The 19,266-nt window shown below is 41.3% G+C and overlaps 1 protein-coding gene across 2 annotated transcripts in view; it reads right to left on the reverse strand.

The window, feature by feature from the left end:
* Positions 1 to 19,266, reverse strand: part of CSMD3 (CUB and Sushi multiple domains 3) — a 1,168,516-nt gene that overhangs the window by 420,577 nt on the left and 728,673 nt on the right. For both annotated transcript variants that reach the window (XM_005287288.4, XM_008168301.4), the window contains 3 exons: positions 9,764 to 9,880; positions 3,490 to 3,705; positions 2,703 to 2,891 (listed from right to left, as the gene is read on the reverse strand). In XM_005287288.4, the coding sequence (XP_005287345.2) occupies positions 2,703 to 2,891; positions 3,490 to 3,705; positions 9,764 to 9,880 (522 nt within the window). The remainder of the gene's footprint in view (positions 1 to 2,702; positions 2,892 to 3,489; positions 3,706 to 9,763; positions 9,881 to 19,266) is intronic.

The following is a 19,266-nucleotide window of genomic DNA, read 5'->3' on the forward strand; positions in this document are numbered from 1 at the left end:
CCTGTGGCCAGCTGCACAGTGGGATAGCTACCACAGTGCACTGCTCTCTGTGTCGATGCAAGAGCTGTTAGTGTGGATGTACTCTCCTGACACAAGGAGCTAGCATGCACATGCAACAGCGGTTTTAATTAAAGGATTTTTATTAAAGCAGCTAGGGTGACCAGACGTCCCGATTTTATCGGGACTGTCCCGATATTTCCTTGTTTGTCCCGCGTCCCGACCGACATGCGGTCGGGACACTGGACAAACAAGGAAATGCCCCGAGCCTAGAGCCCGGAAGTGCTCGCACCCCCCCCCCCCGCCCGCCCCGACTCCGCCCCCTCCTCCCCCGATTGGCTCCCTCCCCGAATCCCCGCCTCTTCCCCGGGCTCACCATTCCCCCTCCCTCCGCAAGCGCTGGAGGGAGGCCCGGGAGACTCAGAGGAAGCGCGGGGCCGGGGTGAGTAACAGTCCGGCCTGGCCGTAGGGCGAGGAGGGGGGCGGCCCGCGGGGCCAGGCGGCGGCTGCTCTCCCCCCGGGCAGCGGGACTCGGGAGCAGCTCCCACTGCCGCGGGGGAGGAAGCGGCCATGGTGCTCCGCGGCTGCGGCGCCCCCGAACCCCCCAAGCCGGGGCCTGCTGCGGGGACCCAGCAGCGCGTACGCTGGGCCCAGCCCCTGGCCAGTCGCGTCTGGGCTGCCCAGCTGGTGCTATCCCGCGGCGGCCCCGGGGCGGAGGCATCGGCAGCCCAGCCCCGTTCGTTCCCCTGCGGGACGGGGGGGCTGGGGCCTGCTGCCCCCACTCCGGGGCCGCCGCGGGATAGCACCAGCTGGGCAGCAGCCCAGACGCGCCTGGCCAGGGGCTGGGCCCAGCGTATGCGCTGCTGGGTCCCCGCAGCAGGCCCCGGCTCGGGGGGTTCGGGGGCGCCAGAGCTGCAGCCGCGGAGCGCCATGGCCGCTTCCTGCCCCCGCGGCAGTGGGAGCTGCAGCAGCGGCTGCTCCCGAGTCCCGCTGCCCGGGGGGGAGAACAGCCACCGCCTGGCCCCATGGGCCGCCCCCCTCCTCGCCCTACCTCCCAACTGAGTCCTGCCTGCTCGGGGCCAGGACGGACTGTTACTCACCCCGGCCCCGCGCTTCCCCTGAGTCTCCTGGGCCTCCCTCCAGCACTTGCGGAGGAAGGTTTTTTTTTGGCCCCGCCCCCCGCCACGCCCCGCCCCCCCGCGTCACCCCCCCCCCCCCCCCGCGTCCCGATATTTGTCTTGGGTGATCTGGTCACCCTAAAAGCAGCATAACTTTTGCCAACAAAATTTTGTAGTGTGTAGACAATGCCTTAAATTCCACCTGAGAGACAAGGTGGGTGAGGTAATATATTGTGTTGGACCAACTTCTGTTGGTGAGAGAAATAAACTTTAGGCCTTACACAGAGCTCTTCTGCAAGCTTGAAAGCTTGTGTGTCTCACCAATAGAACCTGATCAAATAAAAGATATTACCACTCCCACCTTGTCTCTCTAATACCCTGGTGTTGACGTCACCAGGCATTACCATCACCCTAGGTGACTCAGGAGGGTGGAAAATCACAAGTGTCAATGAAACCTTCCTGTACTAGGCCTGAACCAAACTCCTTCCATGTTTAAACTCTAATTGACCTCAAAAGCCAGGCGCAAGTGGAATGTGTAAGCAGCCTGCTATCAGTGGTAACCCCCCCTTACCAGTACCAAGCGGTAATAATGAGGCCTGTATACCACTGGCTGAAGGAGAGATAGTAAATCAAAGGAAGGGGACAAGATAGTAATTCAAGGAGACTTACTAACGAGCTGAATTTATAGCTGCCAACCTAATCTAACTGCTTAAATGTAATGTTATTTGCCTAGTAATTGTTACCAGGGATGGGAGGGGTAGAGAGAGAGGGGAATGGGTGGGGGGGAGAAGGGGAGGGATAGTGGGGGGGGGGGATGAGGCTTGACTGCAAAATGTATAAAAGAAGAAAAGCTGTTTGTGTTAACGTGCTTGATTTGAGACGTGCCAGTCTCCTTGCACCGCTTTGAGATCTCAAATAAACTTTGCTTGCTTCTCCACCTGGTGTGTTCATTGATGCAAAGCACACCAGGCAACGAACCCACTGTTGCTGTCCTCGAGCACACCTGTGCTGGCAACACTGGGACTGACATGGCTACAACAAAACTTAAATTACACCTGTCATACAAGAAGGATCTTTCCTTCCCATGTCCCCACACACATACTCAATGCTATTCACCCCACAGGGAAGGAATGAGCTAGAGGGATGGTCATTCATTTATTTATATTAATATAGCAATAGATACCCTAATGACAATTAACTCTACATCCCCCATATGGATGTCACCTAGAAGCTTAAATATTAATTTAAGTGCCTATTGTTTGGCATCCAAGTTGGAAAAATGTTGGCCTAAATTTGTATTCCTGTTTCTGAGCCTAATCCTAATCATCAGTATGGAAAAAAGGAGCATTATCTTCCAAACATGGAATTACCTAGAAAGTGTCTCCAAGAATTGTCTGTGCAGTTGGTATGCCAATTCAACTACAGACTTAGGGGGAAAAAGAGGAAATAAAACGGAAGAAACATGGAAAACGTAAAAAGTACTGTGAAAATTAACAGGTGTGTTACCATGCTTATCCATGCTATATATCTGCAACTCCATGGACAATGACTACACGTACAAGCAAATGAAAGCAGCTGACCACGTACCCACACACCTTGGCAGAGGTGCACTCCATACACGTCGGCCACCACCAAGACAGATAATCTCCAAAGCTCCTTCTAAACGGTATCCAGATGAACAAGAGAATGTCAGAGTATCACCGACTCCAAAGTTAAATCCTATTCGGTTACCAAATGGTGGAATCCCAGGATCCTCACAAGGTTCAAGATTATATTCTGGAAATAAACAAGCAAACAAAAAATCAGCTTCTATGTGGCAAGAACTGCAATTGTTTACTCTCTATCCACCCTTATTTTTGCCATACACGCTATTATTTTGCACATATTTCCACCTGACCATCAATTTAGCCTTTAGAACCATACACAAAATCAATGCACATATAGTAAATAGGTGATTCAGCTGCAGTTTGAAAATTAGACTAATACATGTTTATAGCATTTGTAAGATGCCTAACACAACATGCATTACCATTCTTATAAAAGCCATAAATGTCTCAAACAAACAAACAAACTGTACATCATGATCAATTTGCTAAAGGACTCATTTGGAATATCAGTACTTGAAATTAGGCTTGCTCCATTTTTTTCCCACCCACAGTAACATACCTTACAGTTTATTCTCTTTTTTACTTCTTAAAATGTGTACTACAAATGCCTCAACAGAGATATAAGAATTTAATTTCTTAAGGTACAACAGAAGCAATTGTGTTATTTTACAAAACAGTATTCATTCAGACCAGTTTTGGACCTCTCTCTTTTCACAAAAAGTTGAATTTTCTTCACTTTATACAAATAGCTCATTTAATCCCCTTACCAGAGAAAGTAATGTTAAATCCTTCATATGATATTGAAAAATCTGAAATAAAGCGTAACTGAGCCCTGAAATTTCCATAGAGACCAGCGTTGATTGCCAAAGGAAGTTCTGATCCAGTCAGGCGTGCTAGTGGCTGAGTGAAACTGCCATTCTCTGTAATTAGTAAGTAGTCGTGATGGTCTTCCAAATGAAAGGTGTGAAAGGTGAACTGCACTCCTGTTAGAAACAAATATATATTTACATATCACAGTGTTAACATGAATGTAATTATATCACTGCTTAAATCTGTGCATTTCATTACAAATGTTGATTCAGAAAATTAAACTAATCCAACATTCTAATATATATGTTTAACCTGCTTAAAATGTATAACCAACAGGTCTGCTAGGTTTTTTATTTTTATTTATTTATTTATGTATTCATTCATTCATTAATTCGTGTTGGTCAAGGTGGGGGTTTTTTTGTTTTGGTTTGTTTGTTTGTTTTTTAAACTTCTATATTATGACTAACAGATTTGGATATTTGCTTTTGATAATTAACTGAAACACCCTTGTCCTTCTATTTAAAACGAAGTAATGTCTTGTTGTGAGACACCAAATTTTGCTACATTTCAAAGTAAGTGCCCCCTAGGCACACAGGCTGGTCTAATGGACTGGCAGGCAGGAAAGGATCACTTACAATAGATGGCTAGCACTAGAAACATTTTAGTTCTGTTTGGGACAGTTTCTGAGAACTGGTCAGATAAAGGTCCCAGCAGGAGATTTGGATGAAAGGCAGGAGATAAATGCATCCACTCCCTCCCAACCTGCTCTCCTCTTTGTCTCTCCTCCAACCCTTTTCCCTCTTGGCTTTGATTTCCTTTTGTTTGTTTTGTTTTGTTTTAACATGAGCCATAAAAATCCATTAGCTGGAAATATGGAGGTTAATACCGGAATCCAAGCATTGTGTAAATATTTTGATCTATTCTTGTTTCTGCTGGATGGTATTTTTGTATTTGTTCTATACACTGGATTTGTTCTAACTAGAATTTGTTTGTTATAAGAATAGAGATTGAACATGTTTGTTAAGTAACAACTATAATATATATAAATATAAAACCAAGCAATATGTCATACGTTTGAATTTTGATGAAAAAGTCCAAAATGTTTACGTAGAATGGAACAGTTGGATTTCATTTTCTCACCAATTTCACAAAAATACAAAATAGCTTGGTTGAGATAATGTGCTGGGGGTGAGGGTGGGAGTGGGTTGATGGCAGCAGAAACCTAGGTTATACTTAGCCTGCTCTACGGTACTGGAGGATCTTCTTCACTAGGGTGATCACCATGGTCAGCTATACCAACTTTAAGACTGCTTTGCACCAGCAATACAACTATTGCAAGCAATGTGTAGATGTAACACATTTTGAGTTGCATCTATATCTACATGATGAATAGCAATAATTGTCATCAGAGGGATAGAAGAACTGGATCTTGCAGAAACATGGAGGACTATCTCAAAGGGGGGGGAAAAAACCTATAGATCATTAGCCAGTAATGGCAAAAATCACCACTAATGGTGCAGCTGTTCTTTTACTTCTTTAATTTACTATATTCTTGGTGTATGGAGTAGTGACATTTCTATGCTTTCTGTCTGTTTGGGGATTTTTGGAAAGAAGAGGGGGTTGTGGAAATAAGTTAATGGTAAGAAAGAAAGAAAGAAAGAAAGAAAGAAAGAAAGAAAGAAAGAAAGAAAGAAAGAAAGATTAAATACAACCCCCAAATAAGTAGGATTTCCAAATGGTTTCCTTTAAATTTGAAAGAGACAGACCAAAATCAAGGAAAGAAGGTGTAATAGCTACAATCTTGGAGAAAAAGAGGATGAAGGAAACATTACAGCAGTAATGAAAGCCGAGACAGAGGCAGCTAATGACATGTAGCTGGTGGCAAGGGAAGATGCTAACTTCTCCTTTTCCACTGTCAAAGAGCCATGGGCAATGTTCCTTATAATTTCATAGGCAACATTACAACAGCCCTCCAGTACTTACTTTGTCTCTTTCTCCTAGGCATATATTAGGATCACTTTATTACAAACATTTCTTTACAGTTGGAGTGCACAGTAGCATCTTATTAAGATCTGGTGTTGCTCTGTTAACATCTTTTCCAGTACTAGACTAAATTTTTCAAGATCAGGGCTGTTCAGATACTGCTGTTAAACTGGTTGCTGCAGGAGGCGTCTTAGATCATGAGTGCTTGACCAATGATAACATAATGTTTAATGTTCATGGCCCTGGTGCCACATGGTGATGAGTTTGAGCTGCTTTATCCTTACTGAAAGCTGCATGGTGATAACAACTTGCAGCACATACTCCCATTAACCATAATCATGCCTGGATCACATCACAGAATCACCTCTTTCTGTTTAATAATAAACTACCATTTATTTCTCCCCTCTCTCAACAAGTTGAATGGTAAATGATAATAGGAATGGGTCAGTATAGAGAACGATCTGGACCGCTTGGTAAGGTAGGCTTATATGAATAATATGTATTTTAATACAGTCATTTGCAAAGTCAAACATTGAGGGTGAGGGACTGTATCATGGAATGCAGTGGCACTAAAAAGATCTGATGGCTGGAAGCTGGACAAATTCAAACTAGAAATGAGATGCAAATTTTTAAACAGTGAGGGTAATTAATCATTGGAACAACAGATCTAGAAATGTGGCAGATTCTCCATTACGTACAGTCTTTAAAGCAAGACTGGATGTCTTTTTAAGATGTGTTACATCTCAAACAGAAGTCATGGGATTGACGCAGAAATTACTGGGTGGGGTTTCCTAGCTGCGTTATGCATAAAGTCAGACTAAATTATCTTAATGGACTTTTCTGTCTTTAAAAGCTATGAATCTATGAACAAAAACATAGATCCATTTTGGATACATTACTTATTCTCTCTTCTCTTAACTCACACCATGAAAGACTCCTGGCCTTCTTGTGCACCAACCCTGTCCCCACTTTACCATAGATTCCAGGGAGAGATTTATGGCAGTGTCTAAAACCATGGGATACTCAGCAGTTTCAGCTAAGTTTCACTTTGAGTTTTGTTCAACCCAGAAATCAAAGTCTAATTCAAGGGGATGTTTGAATCGCTTTCCTTCCCAGTTTGTGAGGACATTTCCAAGCACCAAAGTATATCCCAATTGTTGTTGCACAACTAAGTTCTTAGCAGAAAAATGGCCTAATCATTTTAATGTACACTGTGTGACAGATTATGCTATCTCGGGAGAAAAAGTTTAAAAGAAATGTTTTGGGCAGGGATTTGTTTTGTTGTCATAAATAAGATAGGAAGATATATGAAACTCAAGCTTTCTCTTTCAGTGTTATGAACCTGGTTGTTTTGATGAAAAATCTTCCATTAGTTTATCAATTTAATTGTAAATTTGATATTTCATAGATAGTATCATTTCATAGAGAACATAATAAGAATAATATTGTTATGGTAATAAAGTAAAATAAAATACAAATGACAACATGCTTTTTTTAAACCTAAAAAATACAAAAAAAAAAATCATGCCATAATATACACATCCCTCCCCTTATCACATAAGCGCTGTTTGAACACATACAATAATTATTTGCAGACGCATTTTGCATGTTTCTATCAAAGGAAATGATGTGCTTGTTTTTCAGTTACTTCTAGAAGTTTTACTATTTAATATTACTAGGGTTTTTTGAGATACATATGGATCTTAATAGTGTTCCATGAGAAATATATTTAAGGTATATTTAAGACTACCTATAGTCTGGGGCATAGATGAGAAGTGGAGTTAAAATACATGTCTTTATATTGCAGGTCACACTTAATGTTTTATTAATATTATTTTTATTATTGCAGGCTAAGTGTTAATTGTTGTAGTGTAATTGCACTTTGTGTTGGTTAGGCAGTTAAACCTGAGCTGCATAATTTGCATATCCATATCCAGGAAGTGATGGACCTATTGGAAGGAAGGCTCCTGACATGGAATGTTATTGCCCTTGCTTTTCTGACAGGGAGGTCCTTTCAGGTCATTCAGTCACTCATTTGATGACATTCCTTGTGGCTTTCACACGTAACAGGGGAGATCACATGAAGGTTGTCATTTCATTCACCAAGATGTGAATTCACTGCCACTCTCCCGACCCATATCCAGGAAACCTTTCTGGATCCATATGTCAATACTACACACCAATGGAAAGGACACCAGCCCTCACTGGTTGAATTGTGGGCCGCTTGTGATTCTCCAAACAAAGCCCTGATAGAATATCCAACAAAAGAAGTCCCAGGATTCTGCCTTCCCCACAGAGAGTGGGACTTCACTCATCTGCATACAGACAATGTATTGAAGATATGCATATTTCCTCCACAAATGGAAAATCAAAGAATCACCAAATTGTGACTGTGGTGAGGTACAAACCATATGACACATCACAGACAACTGCCCCATTAACACTTACAGTGGTGGTACAAGGGGGAATCCACCTAGCTATTCCAGAAATATTAGAATGGCTTTCAAATCGTAACATTCAATTATAATCACAGCCTGTTGCTTTCCAAATGGCATCCAAAAGAAGTGTTAATTAAATTTGTATTTACACTGAAGGAAATCTGAAGCCTTAAATGCCTTCTTATGTAATGTATGGATGTGCATTTTTAAACTGTATTGTGCCCTATGTAATGTATGGATGTGCATTTTTAAACTGTACTGTGCCCCAGACCTGCAGGTAGTCTACACTACACTACCAACCATAAATCTGGCAACAGCTGAGAAAACATAAAAAGCAATATAGAAAATTTAATTAGAAAAAGATACTATTGCTAGTTAAAATTGGGACAAATATGAGACTTGTTGACCTCCTTCATGTCTAATACATGTTACACTGTAGCTTCAGCCTTTGAGACCATCAACCACACTTCTTCTTCTTGAAATCTTACCCTCCTTTGGCTTCTGTGACTCAGTCATTTCCTGATTCTCCCGCTACATCTCTATCTACTCCTTCAGCATGTCCTTCAAAGGATCTTCCTCATTTCCCCTCCAAATTTTGGTGGAGATTTAAAATGTCCTTTTCTCTTTTCTCTCTACACCTTATCTCTGGGTACTCTCCTTTGAAAAAACAAATTCAACTGTATGATGATGATTCATAGATCTACCACTCTACTCCCGATGGTCTCCTTCTGTCCAAACTATATTATCAGCCTCTCTCTCTAACATCTCCTCATGGATGTCTAGCCCTTAACTCAAGATGAATATGGCTAAAAGAGAGCTTTTAATCTTTCCCCAAGTCCTCACCACTGCTTCCGTTTTTGATCACTATGGGTATCACCACCATCCTCCCTGTCACTCAGACCATAACATTTCTGTATAACAATTGGTGAAGATACAACCTTTTTCCCCCCTCCCATCCAGTTAAAACTCTCTAGGCTCTCACCATCTTGCATCTTAATTACTGCACAATCATTTTCTGTAGCCTTGACAAATGCAAACTTTTCACACTAATAACCATTCAGAACGCTACAAAGATCATTTTCCTAACCCACTGCTGTGGCCATGTCACCCCTCTTTTTGCATCCCTCCATGGGCTCCCTCTTCTCTTATCATATCAAACATAAGCTATTTGACTTCACTTTCCAGGCCTTTCACCGTGTATCCCCTATCCTACCTATCAACTCTTATATGCTATTTAGACACCATTTGTCACCACCAACTGGCCAACAATGCCAACCTTCATCACCCACTTGTTTAATTTTCAAACAAGCAACTTCATGCTTTTCTCTATGCTGCCTGTCTTGCTTGGAAGTATCTCCCCATGAACATCTGCTAAGCCATCTCATTGTCATCCTTCAAAGCCCTTCTTAAACTCTCCTTTGCTGTAATGCCTAAAAAAACTTGACAACAGTTAAATGGATGGTGTGCTGTTACCACTACCTATTATGCTGAAAATACTGTCTCATTGTTTCCGTGTGTTCCCTTGACTATCTGAGTGTATCCACCTGTTGTCTCTTGTCTTACACTTAGATTGTAAGGTCCTTGGGGCAGGAGCCATCTCTTTGTCCTGCATTTGTACAATGCCTTGCACAATGGGGTCTTTTGTCCACGACTGGGACATATAAGTGCTGCCACAGTATAAATCATAATCATCATAATTAATAATGTTTATAGTAAATCTCCCAGCCCATCAGTGCTAACCTGGTTTTGCATATGAAATAGCAAACTAAAATAAAGAAGACTGAAACAAAAATACAATTAAATCTCTTACCTTTTCCATGGGTGACATCCACAGTCCAGGTACAATTCAGTGAATTTGGGTACAATTCAGGATAACCAGGGGATAAAATTGTTCCACTAGGTCCTCTAACATCTCCTCCACATAAGGCTAAGAATAATAAGGGACATGTTAATACAATAGACATGTAAAATCTAGACATGTAAAAGAGCAAAGAAAGTTATTGTCTTTTTTTTAAACAATTATCTATCTATATGAGTGATTCTACAATTTCCTCTGCAGCAAATCTCTAATTTTAGCTAAAAATTTACACAAAGTGATCAGAAATTAAATATGATCAATTAATTGCTAAGGTGATTTTATAAATATCATCAAAATGAATTGCTAATTACACCAATTGTTTTCTGAGAATTCCTTATGAAAAATGTATTCTTCTTATAAATAAATAATTTACATTTTCAGAATCATAGTGAGCAATGACACACATTACTGTAAGTCTTGAAAAGAGACGAAGATCTAATAGGACAGAAACGACAGCCCAAAGTGAACAGAAGGGGGATTCGGGGAACATCTCACAATTCCTTATCCTGACATTTCCATCTGATAATGGCGAGAGACTATGAGCACATACTCTGGTCAAGGTCAGGTGAGATGAAAGAATACACATATTCCTGTTCCTATAGCTCCTGCCAGACCAATTTTTCCGCTTCTTTTTACCTCTACAAGTGCTGAATTTAACTTATACAGACTTTAATATAAATCTTTCCTTAGATTTCAACAAAAGCTGAATGAGGCCCACACAGGGACAAATGCACCTGATTTTATGGAAGTCACAAGCCTACATCAAGTTAAGGACAGGCCTCTAGATAAAGAGGTAACCAAATGGTCTAGTGGCCCATTCATAATGACCATCCTAGCCTACTATCATAGAATCATGGGTTAGAAGGGACTGCTGGGGTCATCTAGTCTAACCCCCTCCCTGCCAAGATGCAGGATTTGTTGTGACTAAACCATGCAACACAAATGGTGGTCTCCAATTTCAGAATAGGTAATTTTATAGGATAGTTACCAACTTTATCAAGATTACCAGTGACTAATAGCTAGAAGATTTTTTGAAGTTTGTATTTTCACTGGTCACCTGACTAGGACAGCTAAACTGCAATTCCTTCTCTCTCCCCTACACCCAGATTTGTTACTCAGAGCTGCAGATTACCCTTACATTAAAGTTTAGAATGACTTTAGAAAGGAATCCATTGCACACATTTTAATGGGGATGAGACATTATAGATTTTAGAAAATAATATATTTTTTCCTCAAGAATATGGCACTGTACAGTGCTTGTTACCATGAACAGTTATTTCTCATTATCGGTGTGTACAAGATTCTCTAAAAAACCCTGTATTTTTTTTAAGCCATTGACATGGGCCATTTCAGTTTGAAAATTAAAAGTATTTATCCCTTTCATTTTTCTCAGCCTTATCATATTTGGTATCCAAAGTGGGTTTTTTTCTTCTGCTGGTCCCAGGACCTTTAAAAACAGCCAACTGGCTCCTTGTCAATGGATTTCATTAACTAACATAGATTACTTCAGAAAAGTTTTACTGCAATTCTTAATTAACATTAGTCGCTTTTCTAAATTAATTAACATAAAACTCTCTTATCAACCTCAAATAATCAAACTCTCAGTAAGTGCCCTTTCAGAATAAGATGTATTGGCTTCAACAATGGTTTCTGTTAGACAGAATCGTAAAACAGTATTCAACACCACATTTCTGTGTATTTTTGTTGCAAATTATGGATTTTAATATGGTATCAAAAATTGCATAAGAATGATGATATGCCAAATCCAGGGGTTTTGTGCTGATGTTGCAATGAGAAGCATTGAGGTCCAGATTGTTTTGGATAGACTGGGAGGTGCTGTATTGGTTGTCTATAGAAGCAATATAATTTGGGGGACTGATGCCAAAATTTGCCTGCATGCAGCAGTATTCAGGTGTCAGATTTATGTTCACTGAGATGTTTCAGTGTTCAGGTGTTTTGTTGATGTGCTTTTGTTTTGTTGCTGCTGCTGCTACATTTAGATCAGCTAGACTCATTCTCTATTTTTGTGATGCAATTTGGGTGCTTGGCTAAAAAAATCAGCAAAGTCCAGTAGGCTCCAGCTAGGTTCAGCTTTTACCATTTTTTGTACTTCCACAAACTACTGACCAGTCACTTATGTACCCATCACCTTGTAGTGCAATCATAATGGAATTCCACCTCCGATACATTTTACATCACAGTGGAACAATCCACAAAGGCAAGTGTTGGGCTCATTCACAGCTCTTGTAGTTAAAATGCAGTTTTCATAAGTAGTTTGGGAATAACTTGGAATGCTTTCTTGAAAAAACTAATTGGTCTGACTGCTCTAGTTTTCCCCTGACTTTTTCCCAAAGCACCTTCACAAAAGGGTTTCACTCCTCTCCCCACTTCTAACAGAATTTCCTGCCTCTGAACCTCAATCATGCTTTAAAGATGCATGCTGTACTCCTGAGGGCATTATGCACACACACACAAAATCTGCACATTTTATTGTCAAATAAATGTGGAGGCTCCAGCATGGTATTGGGGAGCATAGGCCACTGGCTGCACAAAGGTGGAAGACTGCTGTGGTCTATTTTTAAACCCTACCAAAATGATTGCAAACATCAGCTTGCCTCTGTACCCATATGTTATAGTGTCTATATAGATTCAGGTTTCAAAGTAACAGCTGTGTTAGTCTGTATCCGCAAAAAGAACAGGAGTACTTGTAGCACCTTAGAGACTAACAAATTTATTTCAGCATAAGCTTTCGTGGGCTACAGCCCACTTCTTCAGATGCATAGAGTGTTCAGGACTTGTTCTCGGCAATTATTTTAATAGTGTATTTGGTGAACTATAACAGGGACTTTTTTATTGTAAACAACAGTACCACCGAAAATAATGTAAAATTTCTAAAGCATTCTAAAATTACTGACAGAAGTGGCTGGTGAAACAAAAGCATATGAGAGACAAAAGGTGTTAGCCAGCTGAGTTCTCCTGAACAGAAAGGCAGGGAGGTACAGGTTATTTTGTTTGCTTGCTTGTTTGTTTGTTTTCTCCTTAACTTACAGATACTCTACAAGGAAGAACCCACAATGGGAGACAAATGGCACATTAACACCACCACTACTAGCTCTCCTCTGATTGCACTTGTGGGGCCCTGGCCAAACAGGCATCCTGACCCTGGACACTTCTGCACAAGCTTTTTGATTTGTTAGGAATCTGGCTTGCATGTCCCTGCCAAAGAAAGCTCAGCAGGGGGGACAAGTTGGTGTTTGTTGGTGGACTCCTTCAGGAAGCAGGTAAGAGAGCTGCAAGAAGAGGTGGCTCATCTACGTAATATCCAGGAACACAAGGACTTCATTGACAGGATGCACATGGAGACATCCAGGATGGTGCTAATTGGCTACAGCAATACCACAGGGGAAGGAGAACCACAACTCTGCAGGGAGGAGACCGGCTGATGGCCACCTCAGGCTGTAGACAGTGCTCCACCCTGCACCCAGGCCCCCCATCCATTAGGGCCAAGATTCAGTATACTTTCCCGGCAACAGCAGAAGAAGACCCTAATGGAGGAGGAGGAGGCACCTGCCCCTGAGGCAGGCAGAGTCATGAACACGAGATATAGGGTGGTGATTGTCTCCTTCTGAGGAAGAAAGAGGCATCCATCTTCTGACCTGACATGATGTCCAGCGAGGTATCCTGCCTGCTTGGAGCCCACATCTGAGACATTACAGAAAGATTGCAAAGACTCATGTATCCCTCTGTCTACTACTCAATGCTGATCATCCATGTGGACACTCATGATACTGCCAGGTATGGCTCTGAGAAGATCAGCAGTGACTAGATGGCTCTAGGACTGAGGGTGAAGGAGTCAGGGGTACAGGTTATGTTCTCATCCATCCCTCTTGTTAAGCATAAGTGTCAGGGCTACGACATGTGCAACCTGGAAATGAATGCGTGGCTGTGCAGATGGCATCAAGAGGAGGGCTTTGGCTTCCTCAACCATGTTCAGGGAAGGAGGGATGCTAACAAGAGATGGTATCCACCTGACCAAGAAGGTGAGATGACTCTGCATACCAACTTGCCAACCTATTGAGCAGTGCTTTAAACAAGGTTAAAAGGGGGCAGATGACAAAAGATGACAAGTGGGTATACAAAGTGGTGACCTAAAAAGTGGAATAGAAGTGTGGGTGGGGGGAGAGGAGAAATGGTAAATTTCAATAGGGTCATAGGAGCAACAAGCTGGCATACAGTGGGGGAACCTGCTCAACTTCTAAGCTATCTATACAAAAACACAAAGCAAATGGGAATAAATAGGAAGAACTGAACGTCACAGTACACAAGTTGAATTATGACTTAATTAACATCACAGAGACTTGGTGGGATAAATCTCATGATTCAAATATTGGTATATAGGTGTATAGCTAGTTCAGGAAGGAAAGGCAGGAAAAAAGGGAGGAGGTGTTGCATTATACATGAAGAACACATAAACTTGAGTTCTGTGAAGTTGTGAGAGGCAAACCAGTTGAAATTCTCTGGGTGAAGATAAAATGCAGGGGTGAGGGGAGAGAAACAGGAGCAAAGCCATGTCAGGAATCTACTATAGAATGCCAAATCTGGAAGAGGAGGTGGGTGAGGTACTTCCAGAACAAACAGAAATATCCAAAACTCAAGATCTGGTTGACCAAACTTCTGATTTAAACTTGCACTCAGGCCTCTCTGACAGAAGACTACTGGATTCAGTACAGATTCTAATGCCCCTTTTGAAGATGGAACCAGACTGCAAATTCCCCTGGCGACTCTCATCCCTATATGACTAACAGTGAATCTATGCATTTCTATGTAATGCCCAAAGGTCAGACAGGTCAAGAGCAGTCTAGATCTGTGGTCAGAGTTCACACAAGAAGTCCAATAGTCAGAAAAGCCAATCCAAGGGCAAGACGTAGCAAGGCAGCTGGCAGGGTCAGATGGAAAGCCAGAAATAAGAAGGGTCCACATAGCAACTTATAGGCAATGGCTTGTTGCTCAGATAAGATCAGAAAGGAAGCAGGAAGTTTATATATGGGTGCCAGCCAATCAGAGTCAAGACCCATGTAAGTCAATCAGGAAGGTCACAGAACCCTGGAAGCTGGCACACCTAAATTTGTGAATTCAGCAATAATTTGATCAGATGATGTGGCATGACCCGTACCACAGCCTAAGGTTGTATCCCACAAACCCAGTGGGTGTGGTTTGTAAATTAGCATCCTGATAGTCTATCCAGAAATACATTATAGATGAATCCCTGGCTTACTGGAATCAATGGTATAACTTCCACTGATTACAGTAAAGCAAGACTTTCACTCTCTATATACTTGTGTCACTTTCTATTTATTCCTCTCTCCCTTTCTGTCTTCTCTCCACAAGCTAAAACTACCAAACTGCCATGATTTTTTGAACATGAAAAATTGCAAAATCATTAATTATGAAGCTAGAACTAAATTTTTCAGGGGGATATGTAAGGGGGAAAACCTAGGAATTGTTGGGTCCTCAGTAATTCTTATAGCATTAAATGCTAAGGATTTAAAGATAAATTGTTGGTAATTTCTATGTGAAATATGAAAAATGATTTACTATCTCTGATCAGCCCTAATTTTGGGGCTAGAGAATCAAATAATATGCAGGAAAAAACTTCTTATATTTGTATATATATACCCACATTTTGTACCAAGGTCATCAAAATAAGATTAAGTATCATCCTCTCTGTACAGGCATAGCTTCTATATTACAGAATGTACTGCAGAAGAGCCATCCCTTATGACAATTTCTATTCAAAGTATGAGTCTAGTTTGCCTTTGTGGGATAAATGTTTTTCATTTCTCTTTTTAGGCAAAAATTAGGTGTAACAGAGTGCCTGCCCATTAAGGCATGTCTACACTGTAACTATGAGGTGTGATTCCCAACACGGGTAGATGGACTCACACTGGCTGAGCATGCGTTCGTGCTTTGAAAATAGCAGTGTGGGCTTTGCAGTCCTGCTCGCAGATTGGGCTACCTGTCTAAGTTCAAGACAGCCCACGCCGATGGGTCTGAGTGTGGGTGGCTAGCCCGAGCCGCCAGAATATCCACACTGTTATTTTTAATAGGCTAGCTTGAGATGCAACCGGGGAGGAGAGATAGGTCAGTGGTTTGAGCATTGGCCTGCTAACCCCAGAGTTGTGAGTTCAATCTTTGAGGGGGCCATTTAGGGACCTGGGATAAACATCTGTCTGGGTCCTGCTTTGAGCAGCGGGTTGGAACTAGCTGACCTCCTGAGGTCCCTTCCAACCCTGATATTCTATGACTCTAGGGAAGCAGTCTGGGAGCCAGACTTCCACCCCAGAGCAGAAAGACTTAAAGGGAGAAAGTAGGCTGAAGAGAAGCCCAAGTAGTATGTATGAACCTTTTGTTTGTTCTTGGTACTCTAAAATGGGACTGTACTCAGAGTAACCCAGAGGGCTGAGCAATGTGAATTCCTGGGAAAGACGGAAAACTAAGGCAGAGAGCACCTGAAGCACCACAATTAGCCAGCAGGTTACACGGCAGATATGCCCTATGACAGTACACAACCACATTCTGATCTCCTTGACTATTTTACAGCATTTTAGGATTCTGACATTATTCCAGTGGCAGACATACTTAATCTTATATGCAAGCACTAGCAACAAGGAATTGAATTTAGCACAATGGCCAAGAAATATATCCTAATTCTCAGAATAACAAAGACATGTGATCAAATAGCTGACAAGATCCAGATCCATGTGTTCAAATGGTGTTTTGCACATTTACAAGATAGAATGCCAGCACACTATGGCACAGGTATCAAAAGGGATTTTTTTGGACATCCTATATTATACAGCAATTGCCATTGTTTTTGTGAGAAATCCCTCTTCTCTTATAGCACTGACAATTGGTGCCATGCATCTTTACACTTGTAGATATGTGTGTGCTAAAAGTGAATACCAAAACAGTAGGAAGTGTGCAGAGTCTGTATACACAGCAAGCTGCCTAACAAACAAGATATATCACAGTGGGTGCACAGAAAACGTTTTGAGAACACAGGTGACAACAAAACATATGTGACATGCGGCAGGCACTCTGTGTGACTATATGAAGGCTAGCAGATGGCATGCAATGGCATCAAGGGATAAATCTCTAGCCAATAAAGTCAAATTGACAGATCCCAAAACATAAGATGTGCACTAGTCTTAATAACAGGGCTAACAGCCAAAGGCCCATACACATGATTGGTCTCATTCTTTTTCAGAAAACAGAGATTAAAATAAATAATAATTACTAATCATAATTAATAATTAATAAACCATGTATTTGCACATTCTTCAAAGAATCTTTACTTTCATTTTTGGCCCGATTACCAAATAAGGTAGATAAGCCAGGCTGAGAGAGAGAGAAGGAGAGGAGGATTGCAAGCGGGATCATAGAAAGTACTCCTGGTAATTGATTCTATCTGTCCTAATTTGAAAAGGGAATAATGGTGCTCTCTCTGTAACTATGCTATTTATTGTGTGTGTACAAATAAGGCACTAATAAAATGTGGCTATTCTTTTCAGATGTGTGATACAAACAACTGAATCAGGGCATATGGCTTAGGTAGGTATAATGTTTTGTTCAAAATGAACATCCATAAATACACAAACAAACAAACAAAAAGGAGTAAAGGGAAAGCAGAAGTCACTAGATGAAATTAACATTTTTTCTCAGTATAGCTGTAGAAAACATAAATCACCTATGAAGTAAAATGTCAGACTTGTATTAATTCTATCACAACCAAAGAAATAACTTTTTTAGGATGTTGTCCCCTGTGGAGATTTGGATTTTTTTGTTTTTGTTTTGTTTTTGTCATTAGTAAGAGTTTTCTTCAAAAAAATTAGCTGTTTTGAAGGGTACGTCTATACTTACCTCCGGGTCCGGCGGTAAGCAATTGATCCCAGATCGATCCCGGAAGTGCTCGCCTTCGACGCCGGTACTCCTGCTCTGCAAGAGGAGTACGCGGAGTCGACAGGGGAGCCTGCCTGCTGCGTGTGGACCCGTGGTGAGTTCAAACTAAGATACTTTGACTTCAGCTACGTTATTCACATAGCTGAAGTTGCGTATATTATTTCGAAGTGGGGGGTTAGTGTGGACCAGCCCTAAGTGACAAAAAAATTCTTGTTGCTTCACTTCTTGTGTTTTGGGTAATTCATATACTCTTCTTGTTTCTTATGAATATAATTATCATTAGGTTTGTTCATCAACATCATCGCTGTCATGAGGAAGGGTGGGGCCAATCACCTCCGGGCTGGAAACTGTTCCTAACAAGTTTGCCATGCTTCTATGTACCATCAGGCAGATCTGAAACCCTTCACTCTGGGTTTCACTTCAACTTTGCAACAGGTGCTATGTGGTTAATACTTTACCCCTGAAAGGTAAAGGGAGATGGACTGCAAATCTCCCTCTTCCTTTCTACCCACCTTTAGGCTGGGACACTGGGCCTTGTTGCATCTGGTTATAGGACCAGTTAAAGAGAGAGGAATCTGGTAGCATTGTTCTTTAGATGCTCTTGCCTCTCTTTTTCCTGCAGTTTTGAATTTAGGTCTGACTGAGGGGTCAGGCTTGCAAAACTGGTTTAACATCCCTCTAGGGACAAAATCCCTACATCTGAAATTTTGCTTGTTACAAACTACCACTGAGAATTTCCAAACTATGGTCTCTATGTGTGAGTTGTTAGAACCAGATTCTCCACTCTGTTACACTAGTTCTACTCTGATATAAATCAAGTCAACCCCGAGACTGTAGAGAGGTTAGATGGACCTCAAAGATGTCACCTTTGCCATCATGCACCCAATAAAGAAAAGCCAAAGGTGAAGAGTGGCCAAAGGTGAAGAGTGGGCCTGTATGTGAGGAGCAGCAGGTAATTTTGCCGCTCTGTGGAGGTAAACATAACAGAAGGAACAGCAATTTTTAGTAGAGAGAATGAACAAATATGTATTTTAATACAGAATGTTCACGAACAATGAAGAATAGAAGAGGTAAGCAAGTACAACAGTCCTTCATACTGAGTGAATGTCATAGTATCAGGGAAAATAAACCTGGTGTCTACCTTTTTAACTTATAGCACTCAGCATTTCCACATACAGAAGTAAATTAATAAAAAATTCTGTAGGTGGCAGATGGGAGCAAAGAAGAGACCAGCCACAGATGGAGAAATAATTTATGGAGCTACAATTTATAGTGCAGCAGGCAAGAGAAAGTAAATAAATAAAAAATAGAGGTAAGCACCAGTGTTCTACAAAAGAAAAAAAACACCTTTGTTAGTACGATCAACTTATGACAAATAAGATGAATAAATATGCATAGCTTGCCTAAATGAGATGTAAGAGAAGGAAACAACTATCTACAAAAGATTAAAAATAATGATTATTAATGGTTGCAAGAAACACAGAGAAAGAAGTTCC

This window comes from Chrysemys picta, chromosome 2 (assembly GCF_011386835.1).
Source record: "Chrysemys picta bellii isolate R12L10 chromosome 2, ASM1138683v2, whole genome shotgun sequence".
Taxonomy (NCBI): Eukaryota; Metazoa; Chordata; order Testudines; family Emydidae; genus Chrysemys; species Chrysemys picta.